Here is a 15,483-nt window from a genome sequence, read left to right as displayed (position 1 = left end):
TATTACAATCAAAAGTTTGAATTAATTAAAATAAAACGGGCAAAGTAAGGATTATTAAAGTGTGTTTTTCCAAATAATTAATACTTCGTACTATTAATGTCTTTTAAAAAATTGAAAACATAAAATAAATTAAATTATCAAGCCAATAAAACACTAGCATGTGTCCTACATGTTCGGTTAACTAAGTTACCAACTAGTCATAACTTGTTAAAAGCGCATGTCCCCCAAAGATTGTATTATTTAAAAATAATTAAAAGGTTGACTTTTTTTTTTGACGGACTACTCAAAATCTAATCTAATATATATATAAATAAAGTAGGCATTTTTAAGGGACATTCGACGCGCCACATAAGAAAAGGTATTATTTTGACCAATGAAAAATTAGATTAATAATTTATTCTAGAATCAAAAAATTCACTCGCCACCGAAGCAAAAGCGACAAATAAACTTTAACAATTTTTCCACTTACATAAAAATAACAAATAGTGAACAATTAAATTTTAAATTATTTTGAAACAACTAATAATTAGCTTTTTTACACCCGCCACCTAAGCAAAAGTCACGAATAAGATATAACATTTTTGCCACCTACATAAAAATAACGAATAGTGAACAATTAAAATTTAAATTATTTAAAAAACTAATAATTAGCTTTTTTACATATATGGATGCAAATTTTTGATTGCAAATATCTTTAATCTCTCCCTAGCAAATATTATAAAAATTAGATATTAATAATGTAGTCATCGAAACGAATAAAACTAAATTTCATATAACTATGTTTTTCTTTATATATAGAGAGAAATTTAGAAGATATCCCCTAATTTTTTTTTTAATAGTAAAAGATTCTAGATGAGACTAACATTTTAAAATAGAACGTATACATATATGTATATATATACATACATATATATATATATATATATATATATATATATATATATATATATATATATATATATATATATATATATATATATATATATATATATATATATATATATATATATATATATACACACATGTGTGTGTGTGTGTATGTAAAATAAAAATAAATAAATAAAACACATTTGCAAAGGACTTATTTAACCATTTAATAAAATGATTTGTCATTTATTTTTTATTAAAAAATTAAATTGTCACCTAAGCAAAATTAATTAATAAGGTTTGGGATTTTAAATTCAAGCGCCATGGAAAATAAATAAACCTACAAAAGATAACTTTAGTGTTAAAATTCAAAAAAATGATTTACTAAAACCGTGCATCGCACGGGCTTATATCTAGTTTGTATTATTTTGACAATTTTTTCGATCACAAAAGAAACAAATGCATGCAACACAATCGGTGGTTTCATTTAGAATTTACTTTATAATTTTAAGAGTAAGTTTTGATGCAGATAAATTTTGGTTGTTATATAACCTATCAAAACAATTTATATTCCCTTTAATGATTCTTTCCTCTTGTTGACCTCAACTTTCACAATGATGACTACTAGCAAGAGCTATATCCCACAAAATAAACTTTAGAATTACAAGATGTAAGAACTGCACCCTATATACAGAAGACAGAATGCTGTTGTACATTAACAGCTAACAACCAGACCAAAATTTTTCTCACAATAACTGTAGCATAGGACAAATATAGATTCCCGGAAAGCCGATCAGTAATCACCATAGTAGTAAGCCAGTAATCAAAAACCCAGTATTTGCAGAGCTAATTTTGATATAAAAGGATAGTTGGATTAAGTACATCCATAATCAGTCCTGAGAAAGACGAACAGCAGCCTGCCGAATCAACTCAATAAGTGCTTCATCCAAAACATCAAGTGCACCAGAACTGTGAAGAGTACGGTAAACTGGGGCAATCCTGTTTGCTGCAACATCAACCAATTCCCATTGAGAGAATTTAGCAGCAAGTTGGATTACCTCAATTGCCAACGCTGGTGAATCCAAGAAAGACGTGATCACTCTTAAATACTCATATTGTGCATCATTCAAAAACCAGTATTCAGCGAGCCAACAAAGCTCTACGAAAGGGTGCAGCTCAGATAACTTTTCCTTTACATCCATATTAGCCCATAAACAACCAGAAACCGGTTTTGGTATGTCAGTAGAATACACCCACATGACTAGCTTACATAAAGCTTTCCAACTGACAGGTATTTTTAAGGAATGGGACCAACTGCAAGAATTCATTAAATCTATTCATGTAAGAAGGAGATTGTACAAGATAGGATACAAAGTGAAAGGTGAGATATCTATATGAAAACATAAGCTATAAAGGCTAATAAGAAATAAAATTCAAAATAATCCAAAGGAAAGGAATTTTCTATATCATTTGATTACAGCCTCTATTATTAGATTTAACTTCTCAAGGCTACACCTTCCACTTGCTTGTACCATGATCCGTAAGAGGTAGTGGTACCCTCAGAATTCTTCCAGCACACATATTGGACTGCTACAGTGTACTTTTCTAAAGACGAGTTTGTACTATTTTCTATGACTAAAGGCTTTGGGGATCCAAGAGCACATGAGGCTTGATAGAAAAATACTACAATAGAAAAAGAAAGCATGAAGATGACCCAATGAAATTAATTTTTGGTAAATGTAGCCGAACCCTTGTATGTATGATCAAGGCTCTGAGTTACTTCGTACTCCCTCCGTTTTTAAATACTTGCTCCACTTTCCTTTTTCAGGCGTTTTTAAATACTTGCTCCATTTCCTTTTTTGGAAATTTTTACAATATTTAATTTATTTTTCACACTTAGTGAACCCAACATAATACTCTCTCTCCTCCTATTCTTCCACTACTTTTGCTTTTTACAATTTTTTATTTTCTCAACCACCCCACTACCTTCATATTTTATTACTTTCTCCAATTTCTCCTAAAACTCCGCGCATGGAGAAATGGAACAAGTATTTAAAAACGGAGCAAGGTTAGAACAAATTAGACATATAGGTTAAACAAGAGAGAATTACATATACAGTCCACAGAGATATTAAGAAAAACAATCTTAGGGCTTATTGCGGAATGTCTCAGAGGATATATAATCTGACCTGCACTAATGGCTGGTAAGCAATCACTACACAGAAATCTTAAGCACACAACTTGTTGTATTTTTGTTCAGAGAAGAAGGGAGAGTTCATATTCTGCTCTACAAGATTACTACTATTTAGCAGCAAAATTTATGGGTACCACTTAGAAAACACCAACTCTTAATCCTAGATATATAACAGAAACAAGCAAACAATTGATAACTTGATAAGCCAGCAAATAAACACCCAAAGCAAACAATTTTGTGAAAAATTCCCCCCTTTGTAGAATCAATTTTAAAATGGATAAATGGATTAACATATTGGTATATAACCCTTTATTAATATGCTCAACCCACAATTTTGCTGATCAAAAGAAACAGAAAAAAAGATAGATAAATTTTATTACCTTTCTTGCATCCCAGACTGAAATAAAGCCCTCATGTAATCACAACTAGAGCTTAATATTACTCTGTGAGAATGGATGTGAGGCAAAGATATAGAGCAGCAACTGCAGGTCCATCCTATACTTTCAGTTGATTCAGATTCCAAGATAATATCACTGAAATTGCAGCCACACAAATACATCAGCAGAAGAAGGAAATAGCATGACGAAAGCAGAAGTCAATAATCAAATACAAATATAAACAGAACATCAGCACCCTGTCCAAGACGTCAAATAAATAGTAGCAGTTTATACATTTGCTTGACCATTTAATCAGGATTGGTTCAATTCAATCACAAATCAGCTCCAAACAAAGGATTTATGAGAGGCATGATGAAAACCTAATGCTTCTATATAGCATCTCTGTCCATTAAAAAACACCTAATTAAGTGCCTACTATATAATAGCCCTTAACTCTCTTTTCATTAAAAAACGTGTTGTAGATAATATGACGGTAATTCAATTCAGCAAAAAGGTTTTCAAAAAACAGGCTTATGCTCTAAACATCTAAAAGAGCATCACATGGTATTAGAAGTCAACAAATAAAAAATAAAGAAAAAAATGAAAATTTTCATGAATCACAGAATCAAATTAGGTTAATCCATCTCAGAGAGAAAACACTCACGAAAAACCAAGTCCAACGTGTCCGAGAGTTGTCGAAAGATCAAAAGTGGGCACAGGAGCAGCCCACTTTGGCCTTTTTCTGCAAAGAAGCTGTAATAGAGGTTGTATATTGCAATGTTTTGCTAGCATTCTTAACTTTTTTACAATGGATCCTTCAGCTCGCAGATAGCCAGAGTATATATAGTCCAACAATTTGAAAATTGCTTGCTGGTCAACTTGTGCAGATAGAGTGACTTCCTTCTCAGTCCTTCTACATCTGTCAATAAATTCTCTTGCGGGAAAATCATAAGACCTGGATAATTTGTCTTCATCTGAAGGTCCTTCAGGTGGGAGCAGGGATGGGCACCGATTGAGAAGAATAATCTGATGAACACTTAAAGACTGCCCATCTCGAAGAACAAGACGCATATCTCCATGGTCTTTCTCTTGAACTGATGCTATTCTTTTACCTAGTTTACTGGGGAAGCCATAGAGCCCAAAGAAGCTAAGGAGGTATGAACAATACCATCTCAGTCCAGTAGAGGTAGTATCAATCGATACATCCAGGATATCTTGGATAAACTGTTCCTTCGTGTAAATATTCTGCCCAGCAAAAATATCTAACACATGCCCCTCATTTTCATGACATTTGATCAATTCAGCTAAACTCCACAAAGTCAAAAGCAAGTGAATTTCACTGCCTTCCCAATCTTCTTCATCAATCCTACAACAAGTCCGCTCCATAGCTGTAATTCTTAAATGAGAGGTCAAAGATACTTTGTCAATATAGGAAGCATTGTCTAACCACCATCTCACAAAAGCCAACAGAATTTTAATTCCTCCATTTGTGACAACCTGCCTATAGAAGTGAGGCAACCCAGAATAGCATGTCAAACCTATCAGGTTAATCAGTAATTGAAATTTATCAGGTGTCCTAGATATGTCGCCAGAATAAACAAACTTCAGAGCATATAGCAGCTGCTTTAGATGTTCCTCGCCCTCAAACCTGAGTGCTTCTAAAAGCACCAATCTTGCTTCTGATGAAAAATACTTGCATGGAGAATACATCATCAGCAAAGTTGCTTTCGCTGCTGATACACTCCTGAATGTATATGTCCGATCAGCCTGACGAAGTAGGCGTTCTCTGCCTATTGAGTCCACGAAGGCCAGACTTTTAGATACATATCAATAACAATTAAATACAAATTAGCACTAACTCTTTCTGAACCTGAACATAATAATACTTGTGCAAAATAGAAATCGTAGTTCTAAAGAAAAAAAGCAAAAAAAAGAAAAGAAGAAGACATGCCATAAGGCCCATAAACCATTACCATGCTGTAGTAACCAGGAGACTGACACATTGCTTATCGGGATTAAAATTTTCCTCACACTGAGCTGAAAGCCATCCAATAATCTCCCAAACAAAAGGTCTCAAATTCAGAAGAAAATTGGCACCCAAACCCTCTCTTGCCATAACTATAAGATCCTCAACTGACAATGACTGTTGATATGGCTGGAGGGTCTGGTAATTGGGCATCAATAATTGGATGAGTACTTTATCAATTCTTAACCTCCACAGATGATCATGATGCTTTCCTTGCCACCGAGTAACCAATGCCAGACGAGAGGCTTCCAATCTCAAAGACTCATCCTGATTAGAAAATTTCTCATGATGTACACTTGAAACAGTCAATGCACGGACAATAGACCTGACTATAGGTTCACAAGATAAATCCAACACTTCTGAACACAATTTCTTAGTAGCCTGGATAATTGGATTGCACAAACTTTAGTACGAGAAACAATTGACACTTATAAGTCATATACTAACAGGGCATTTCCTGGCAACTCTTGATAGTTACCATTATATATTGTGCGATCTTGAACGCAGAAATTCGAACTGAAAGAGGCTGAGATTCGCCCATGCATTGCACAACTGTTTGTATGAAGACATCCCCATTTTCCAGAAGCTTTTGTGCTCCATTAGCACATAGAGCTGAAAATCACAAATCATTTTACTCAACTTAGATCATCTAGGAGAATGAATCAGCTAATGGGTAAAAAGGATGCGGCAATAGACGTTTACCATGGAATAAGAATACCTAAAGCTGAATAAAACTGCAAAACAGCAACTTTGACATTAGCCTCAGGGTTGCTGCAGAAGATCTCTACGACTTCCTTTAATTTGGCATCATTCCAAACAGGATATCTTGAGGGGGGCCATAGCTTCATCATGGAACTCAAGAGAGAAACCATCTCTAGGAAATATTCAAGAGGCCTAGCTTTATCAAATAAAACCCTCAAGTTACCAATTACTTGAGTGACAACACCATATTTTTCCAACGTATCCCAAATTTCTTTCTCTTTCTTGACGCCAACATTTGACACTATAAAATTTAGAGCAGTTGCACTCATAATAGCAACTTGAGATTGATGGTTAGATAACAAAGGAGATAAAGAATGACTAAGATGACTGAAGTGCAGCCGCAACATCGAAGTAGGAATAATCCTAACCAACTTCACTGTAACTTCTAACCCCATTGCAAGCACAGCTTCATTTAAGGAATGCAGAATACCTACTATTGCCTTGACCACATCAGGAATTGAATCCTAAATTGCAAGTAACCACATAAGTCAAAAAACTGAAAGACTTAAGTCAAATGCATATAAAATTATAAATTTCTGAAATTGAGCTGACTTTCCGTTGTTTAAAGCATGTTCTTTATGATTATTATTTCAGATATATTATACTCCCTCCGTCCCATTACATAGTTCATGTTTGTGTTTTTTCACGGTATTTAAGAAATACGAGGAGAAAGTGAATAAAGTACATTTAAAAAGGTGAAAAGTACAATTGTAGACAAAAGTTAGAGATGAGAAAGTTAATGAAGCACATTAAAAAAAAAAGGTGAAAAATACAATTATAGAAAAAAGTTAGAGACAGAAAGTGGAAAAAAGTACAAAGCAAGTGGAAATTCAAGGGTAATTTAAGATGTGCAATGAATAAAATTAAAAATGAGGGTATAATTGTCTTTACATAATATCAAAAAATAGAAACAGGAAGAACATTATGGGTCTCCAAAATAGGAAAACAGGAACTATAATATGGGATAGAGGGAGTAGTAAAACTAAAAAAAAAAAAAAACACTATTCCAATTTTTTTCTTTTTTCTTTTTTTTTTTTTTTTTTTTGCATGGACGGAAACTTGAAAGCTTTCACACGACCTTCTAAACCAATTGTCACTCCATGATAAATAATTCAAAATCCAAATCTTCTTGATTATTGTTTGATTGATAACTTTCCTTGCCAAACAAATTTTGAAGAAAATCAAAATTCCAAAAATCTATCCAAAAGTCAGTTTTGATGGAAAGCTTGGACTATACAATTATAGCAACATTAACACTTGATAGTATAGGTATAGGTAAGAAATTGATCAAGGCAGGCAGAAATTCAAGTTTCTAAATTTTACAAAAATGTCTGTGGTTTAGAATCCTTTTGATAAAAAAGAATATTAGCTATTAGGTTAATAACATCAATTTACTACATAAATCAACATATTTTTCTTTCTACTTGTCTGTTATTGCTTTGTGGAAGTAAATAACTCGTCCTAGGGAGTCTCTCAAAAAAAAAAAAAAATTAGATACAGAAAAAAAACAGAGCATAGTAACTTAAAATATCGTGAGAGACATATGTATTGTTGGACCATTAAAAGTATGTTATATAATATTGGATATATTAGATTGAAAATAAATAAATAAATAAATAGAGTCCATTGACATAATTATGAGCTTCCACAATTTCCATCTATTAGTTGGATAAGTCACATCAGATTTAGGTTTAGATAATTATAAGTCAAGTTAAATCGATTTATAAAGGTCGAAATGTGGCTAATCCTAATGTGTACGGGGCTTCAATTTGACCCAAAAAATCATATTGCTCAGGCATATTTACTCTCTCTGCTACATAAGCTAGTTTCAAGTCAAATTTCAGCAACTTAGACCATGTTTTGCACTACAAAAGGTAGAAACTTTTATAAGTGACATCTTGTTAGAATCAATCAAAAACATTTAGAAATTATCTGCTTTACCTTATGAATATGTAATTAGAGACTTCAGCAATCAAAAGTGTAGAGAACAACTGTGTGGGGGTTAACTCTAAACCCTTGACTTAAGTTTTCATAAAAAATGGAAAAAAATAAATAAATAAATCACTAGTGTGACTAAATCTAAGGATATGATAAAACCAAGTTCTAAATACAAATCAAATACTAGAAAATCATGTAAATGATGGAACCATTTAACGTAGTGCATCTCAATTTTAGATCTTAAGGAAGGCAAATGACATACGAAGTATAAATAAATAAATAATCAATTATTAAACTACATCAATACATAAGATTAAAATTCCTAACCAATGTGACACCAAAATTTAGGTCACTTAGTAATGGGAAAATTAGAGAGATATTGAATGATTAAAAGTTGGGTCAGCAAGGCAACAAAAAGGTGTTTCCTATATGGCAGTTATCTTAAAGACTATGGGCCTGTTCTGATTTACTGAACTGAGATGAGCTAAACTAAGCTGAACTGAAGTGTTTATGAGAGAAGGAAATTAAAATCTGAATCGAACTGAAACTAAGCTAAAGAGAACAAGCCCTATATCTCAAATCTCACCTAAGCTAGCTCAAATTTATTAATTACATTTATATTTAACATTGGAGTCAAAGAATTGTTCTCTTATCGACACAATTTTAAGAACTTTATAGTGCTTTGCAGATGAGCCAACTCTACTTAATGTAGCATCAATAAGTCAATAGTTGATCATACCTATTACACTCACATTTTATTTTGATTGATTTGAATCAATCACATGGCAGCGTAAAATATATTGAGTTATCTATGACATAGTCAAGCATTGGCATAAAATTGATTGGCTGAGATATATTCTAATCGGTAAATTTCCATGGTTTGACAAATAGCCTAGACTTATTTGCTACTTTAACCTCCATTTTAAGGCTTGACCAACCTGATAAGTCTAGCTTTGTGTTTGAGTACTAACCAATCACCCCTAGCCTTGACCATATTTGTAATCATGGATCTAAATGTTTGATTTCAACCCAATGAATGTGACCACCTCTAGCTTTCAGTTTTTGATCCTCTACCGTATTCAAAGATTGACTCTTAGAATTTAATGAAACAATTGTATTGGAGTCAAATAAAATTTTGAGGTTGAATCTAGCTTAAGGTCAGAAATGGATACAGTTATAACAACTTCTAATACAAAATCAAATTACAGAGAACATACATACAGACCCATAGAGCTTTCAAAGGAATTCCAACCATAAAACTGACATAACAACTTAATCCACCATAAAAGCCCACCTAAAAATTTTCATTACCAAAAAATGGAACATATTAACTGAGTAATGGCAAACCTGTTCCTATAAAACCTAGATCCTCTGTGCAATATTAGATATAAATCCATTTTCTTAGCAGTCCAGAGCATATAGAAAACTATCCTGAGTTCATATCAGTATATCACCAAAATTATGATGGTTGAAAAATCTTCGTCTTAAACAGTTATTAGATTAACAGATGCTCTCTGCAATAAGAAAGATTTACAAATGATGGATCACATGCTTGGTACCTTTACTATAGGCATTTGCCATTTCTCTGGAGAAACACCATCAAGAAAAGCGGATATAGATCGGACTACCAGCCTTTGTATCTCAACATCATTGGTACTCCATTCCTTTTCTTTATTATTTGAGTACCTATTAATGAAAACCTTTTTAGTGCATGATAATCATAACACTTCACAAACGAATCACTAGGAAATAGCTGCAATGTCATTGAAAACCAATAAGTTGCTAACATTGTAGACAGCATAAAACTATTCGGACTACATTAATCTTCACTGTCACATATTGCTTAGCAATATAGATGTATTAAACACCTCCCTGCCTCCCTCCCTCTTGCTACTTTATTGTTTTATTGATTGAATTAAAACTCTCAATGAATCTCAAAAGAGGTCTTAATCAAGGAATCAAATTCATAGGTCACTCACAATTCGATTACAAATTCCTATTCAAAATGGCTTCCACCATGATAGAATAATTTACAAATTCAAGTTTCACGGGGTTAAAAAAATCACGACTAATTTGTAGTTGAAATGCCTATTTTAAAGTCTCTAAAATTTCATAAACAATCAATCCAAAATTCCAACAAAACAACTATCCATCTCTTATTCTCTAACATAATAACAGAAAAAATGATTGAACAAAAATAATATTCAACATATAACCAATCATAATAGCAATACATCTACAAACAACCAATTAATCAAATATCAGTACTTCACTATTTCAACAAAAATTACCCAGATAATAAAATTAACTTAAAACATTATATTCGACTAAAAAAATCAATCCTATACACAAAGAAATCATCCTGAATAAACCCAAAAAAAATTATATCATCTTGTCGACAACAAACTGTAAAATCTACTATATAACACCCAAAAAATCAATCAAAAGGTTGCAAAAATAAAATTCGTCTAAAACCCATAAAAAATAGATGAAATAAAAACCTGAAGCCAAGGTTTAATCCATGATAGAGGCGTTGGTGAAGAGTGGCGAGATGAGAGGTTGGTGGTAGTTTCTTGGTGTCTGGTTTTTTCCCTCTTTTTGATGATTTCATTGTGATTGATTGTTGGGTGATTTCTTCCGCAAAACTTCTGTAATAATCAGACTAAAATAAGCTCTAGCTCCTTCTACCATGGTATGGTATATGTGACTATGTGGCGCAGTAGCGGTTCACGTTAGCAACACATGTGGGTCAAATTAACCAAATATATCCAGTTTTTTTTTTAAGGTTGCCCACCCGGTTCACCGGAGCTTAGCTCCGACTACATCCGGATCCGACTCGGATAGCACACCTGGCTTATGGTGGGTGAGTCTCCCAACAAGAGTTTCTGCATACGGCGAGGCTCGAACCCGAGACCTCCCTTAAGCGACATCAAGTTGCTTACCACTTGAGCCAACTCTTGTTGGTACCAAATATATCCAGTTGGTCGTGAATTACTTGAAATATTTTGACTTTTTTAGCATTCATATACAAGTAATTTTCTTTTCTTTTAAAAAAAATTTGTAAAACAACAATTACAATCAAGTAAATATGAATGTTCATGGTTACTAACAACTCATACATGTTAATTAAGTAATAGAACAAATTTGGTTTCAAAAAAAAAAAAAAAAAAAAAAAAAAAAAAGTAATAGAACAATGAAAATAAATAGCTGGAAATTCCAAGAGATGTAATGGTTCAAATACAAAAATCTAATCTAAATATTTATGTGGTGTCATGTCATCATATATGTGGCACTATGTCATAAATTTAATGATGACATAAGAGTGACACATGTCATTAACGTGTTGTTCCTTTGAGTTTTAATAGTATAAACCAGTGAGTAGCTCGGACATTGCTCCGGGATACTACTTTTATAGTTGTGCACCTTCAATACTTTTAGAGTATTATATTATTTAGTGTGCAACTTTAACACATAATTAGCTATATGCCTAGATGGTTAGGCAATAATATCTCTTTCAAAAGGTCTAGTGTTCGAATCTTGTCATCCTTATTTTTTTTTAAATATAGTTGAGACAACATGGATTATTTTTGGTAGTGCGGTGATGTGTCATATTGAGGATTGGGGTAGCTGACGTGGCATAATAAGGAGTTGAGTTAGTAACGTGGCATAGTGAGGGGTTCTACGTGACATAGAGACGTTTTTAGAAATGCCTTTTAATAGATTAGTATAGATAGTATAGATTAATTAATTAACTATTGTGTGGCCTAGGCTTTGTCCCGGGTAATACTTTGAATAATTTCGTTTATATATTGATGCTTCAAAAGACTTAATAATTTTTTTACGTGATAAATTAGAAAACAATGACAACAATAACTCATTTTGGATTATTTTTGTTTTTATTCTACGTTATGATACTTAACTATATGTATTTATGCATAAATGTGGATACATTAATTATAACTTAATTCTAGCTAAGTTGGTAATGCATGCGGTTTTCATTCAATGAAGTTAAGGTTTGAATCTCTTTACATGCATTTTTTATATAATTTGGATAATTGAATTATGATGTGGCATGATAGTAGAGGTTGTTGAATGATGACGTGGCGTAATACGGGTGTAAGAAGGGGTACACGTGGCACATACACAATTTTATAAACGCTTTTTAATATATAGTATAGATAGATATTATTATAGATCTTTTACGATATTATAACTAGTATTATTGTACTCAATGTTGTACAATACTAGGATACATAACATTAACCGATTAAAAACTACATGCATGTGAACTTCAAACAATTTGAATTTTTCTCAACACTCCCCTTGAATGTTCACATGAATTTGGATAAAGGTGCCTCGTTAAAAACCTTGCTAGGAAAAAGAGTGGTATAAAAACATGATGAAAATAAAAAAGAAAAAATAGTGCAATGTATATAATACTCCACCTGATTTCAATGTAGTTCACGAAGATGTCACAATCCGATTTTGTGAACTAATTGTTCAAATCTCTTCAAAGGAAGGGATTTGGTGAACAAATCGGCAAGATTCTCACAAGATTGATTTGCTGGACATATTTTCTCTTCCTTTGGTAGATGATGTGTGATGAACAATTTTGGAGATAAATGTTTTATTCGATCTACCTTAATATATTCTTTAGTTACTTGAGAGACGCATGTCATATATTCTTTGTAGATCAATCATATATGTTATTACATTCATTCTTCATTTTTTTTCTACATATTATTGATCATTGACCTTAGTCACAAACATTCTCGTCATGCTTCAAAAAGAGTTATCAATACTACATGTTTTGATGATGTTGTGGTCGATGTTTGTTTTGTTGATTTTCATGATATTGTAGTGCCGCCATAAGTAAATATGTATCCAATTTCTTCGTGACTTAACATTTTGTGGATCTCATAAGTATTAGGCATATGCATACCCAACAAGTGTGGCATCTTGTTTTGGCTAATAATAAATCAAACTAAGATCTTGTGTTCCTTGTAGGGTACCGGAGTAAATGTACTGTGAAATCCCCTTCCTGTGTCTATACGTCGAAGGCTATGTCTAGTGACGTTAGCTAAGTACATTAAGGCCCATTGCACTTAAGTATGATATTTCTAGACCTAGAATTTTATCATTTTCCTCTCAAGGTTTGAATGAATCATTTTTCATATAAAGAGAACGACAACCATTGGGAATCGGAGTTGATTGGATTTTATTTGTCCGTAAAAGATCGTTTCAAAACTCTTTTTGTATAGTTTGATTGATGGACAAAAATACCACTACTCAAGTGCTCAATCTACAATCTAAAGAAAAATTTAGTTTTCCAATAAATCTTTCATCTCAAACTCTTTCATCAAGTACTTTGCAGTTCTTTCAAGCACATTTGGGTTTCCGATGATATCAAGAGTATCAACATACATTAACTACATTAATAATTGAATCATGATTGGTATTCACTGGGATGATTATACCACATCCTCCCAAATTGTTCAATCTACAAAGTGACATTTTCTAGTTTTATGGAAAGTAATTGTCAAGGCTTGTGGTTTTCTGGTAGTTTTAGTCCTTCTAGGATTTTCATATCAATGTATGTATCAATTGTGACCTATACAACTAATCCATTAATCGTATTTACAGTCCTTTTGAGATTGTACCAGAAATCTTAATATATATATATATATATATATATATATATATATATATATATATATATATATAGTTGTGTAGGGAATATTTCAAGCATTATGACCCCAAACTTGAACCCCACTGTGATCATACACTTAAGTATGGTGGCGTTCCAAAGGGAAGAAAAAGAGAGCAAAAGAGTCGCCAACAAGTTTTAGGAACTTGTAAACCCAAAAGACAATCCAAAAGGACCATCAACTCCATAAGGTCTTGAACCAAATAGGGTTCGGGGATGAGGGTATGAATCCAATCTACAAAAAAAAGGACCCGCCCTATAAAATAGGCCTCTACTTTGTTCTGCTCGTATTGATGTGCGCTTTTCGAATAACATACAAACATTAATTAAACCTAACCTGTTTAATCTATGTTGGTTGAATATTAATGCACAAATAACTATTATTGGCGATCACTTGAGTTAAAATCACATTAGCCTAAACCATATTATTAATTATCTTATTAAGCGTGATTTCAAGTACAAATTCCCTTTAACATGCATAAAAGGTGTGACCAAGCAATAACAATAAAATAAAATCAAGCAACATAAATAATAAAGCATGATAATAATAACAAGATCCTAGGCATGATACTAACAAGATTAATAACAAATCCTAGCATGTCACTAAGCAATAAAGATCAAAACTTTAAACCTAACATGGTACTAAAAAGCATTAGAAGCATGCTAACATGATATTAGAAAGAGTAAAGGCATCCTAAACATGATACTAGAAAGCATAAAATAACATCCTAACATGATACTAGGAATTAAACATCCTAACATGATACTAGGAATCATAAAACAATGATAAACATGCTTTCTACATTGTGAAAGAAAATAGAGGGTAAGCTAATCTACTTACTTTGAAGCCTCGTACCTCTTTCTAATAACAAAATAGACAAGTTAGTAAACTTCAATGAAAATAATAAAATTAAAGAATTAAAGAAATTAACTTGAAATCAATTTAAATAAAGTTTTGACTAGTTTTGGACCAAACCCTCAGAAAATATTAAACCTTGCACGTCTAGGGCGAAGGCAACTTCGAACTTGGCTAAGTGATTCTAAGTCTTGTGAATGCGGAATATTGTTTGTGAAAAGGTTGGATTAGAAAGAGAGAGAGGATAAGAAAGAATTAATTTAGTAATTCTTAAGAGAGAATAGAGAGAATTGATTGATTGATGAAAGTTGATGAGAATTGATGATTGTGAATGAGAGTTGATGAATAAAAACAGAGGTTCGGACCCTATTTATAAGAAAACAGTCCTGAAAATCATAGAATTTGATAAGGAATAAAACTCCACTCTGTCGCCAGAAAACTAGACTTGTCGCCAGAAATTTATCTTGTCGCGAGGCGACAGGCTTGTCGTTTCGCGACAAGACAGTTTTTCGGATTTTGTTTTTATCATATCTTTTGATCTAGAAGTCCAAATAAGTCATATAATATGTCGTTGGAAAGCTCTTGAAGTCTAATTTCTATTGCAATTAAAATCAGATTGAAATCTTTTGTAGACAAAAAGATATGGACGAAATAGTGAAAGGATGTCAGTTTTGGATAGAGTTTCGTATTCCTTTCATATCTTTTTCGTTATAGCTTGGAATTATTATTATAATATATCATTGGAAAGATAATTTC

General features: G+C 32.4%; 1 protein-coding gene across 1 annotated transcript; it reads right to left on the bottom strand.

Annotated features, from left to right (window-relative positions):
- Nucleotides 1–1,402: 1,402 nt before the first annotated feature.
- LOC145594858 (BTB/POZ domain-containing protein At1g04390-like) lies at nt 1,403–10,878 on the bottom strand. The gene is made up of 8 exons (XM_081651202.1): nt 10,666–10,878; nt 9,724–9,850; nt 6,183–6,690; nt 5,943–6,076; nt 5,412–5,845; nt 4,103–5,251; nt 3,442–3,594; nt 1,403–2,181 (listed from the first exon to the last, which is right to left on the bottom strand). The coding sequence occupies exons 1-8, from the start codon at nt 10,773–10,775 to the stop codon at nt 1,758–1,760; spliced, it is 3,039 nt and encodes a 1,012-aa protein (XP_081507328.1). The 5' UTR covers nt 10,776–10,878; the 3' UTR covers nt 1,403–1,757.
- Between the last annotated feature and the right edge of the window lie 4,605 nt (nt 10,879–15,483).

This window comes from Chenopodium album, chromosome 19 (genome assembly GCF_948465745.1).
Source record: "Chenopodium album chromosome 19, dcCheAlbu1.1, whole genome shotgun sequence".
Classification (NCBI taxonomy): Eukaryota; Viridiplantae; Streptophyta; class Magnoliopsida; order Caryophyllales; family Amaranthaceae; genus Chenopodium; species Chenopodium album.
Note: the sequence above shows the minus strand (reverse complement) of the source record. Positions and strands in the feature narration are given on the sequence as shown.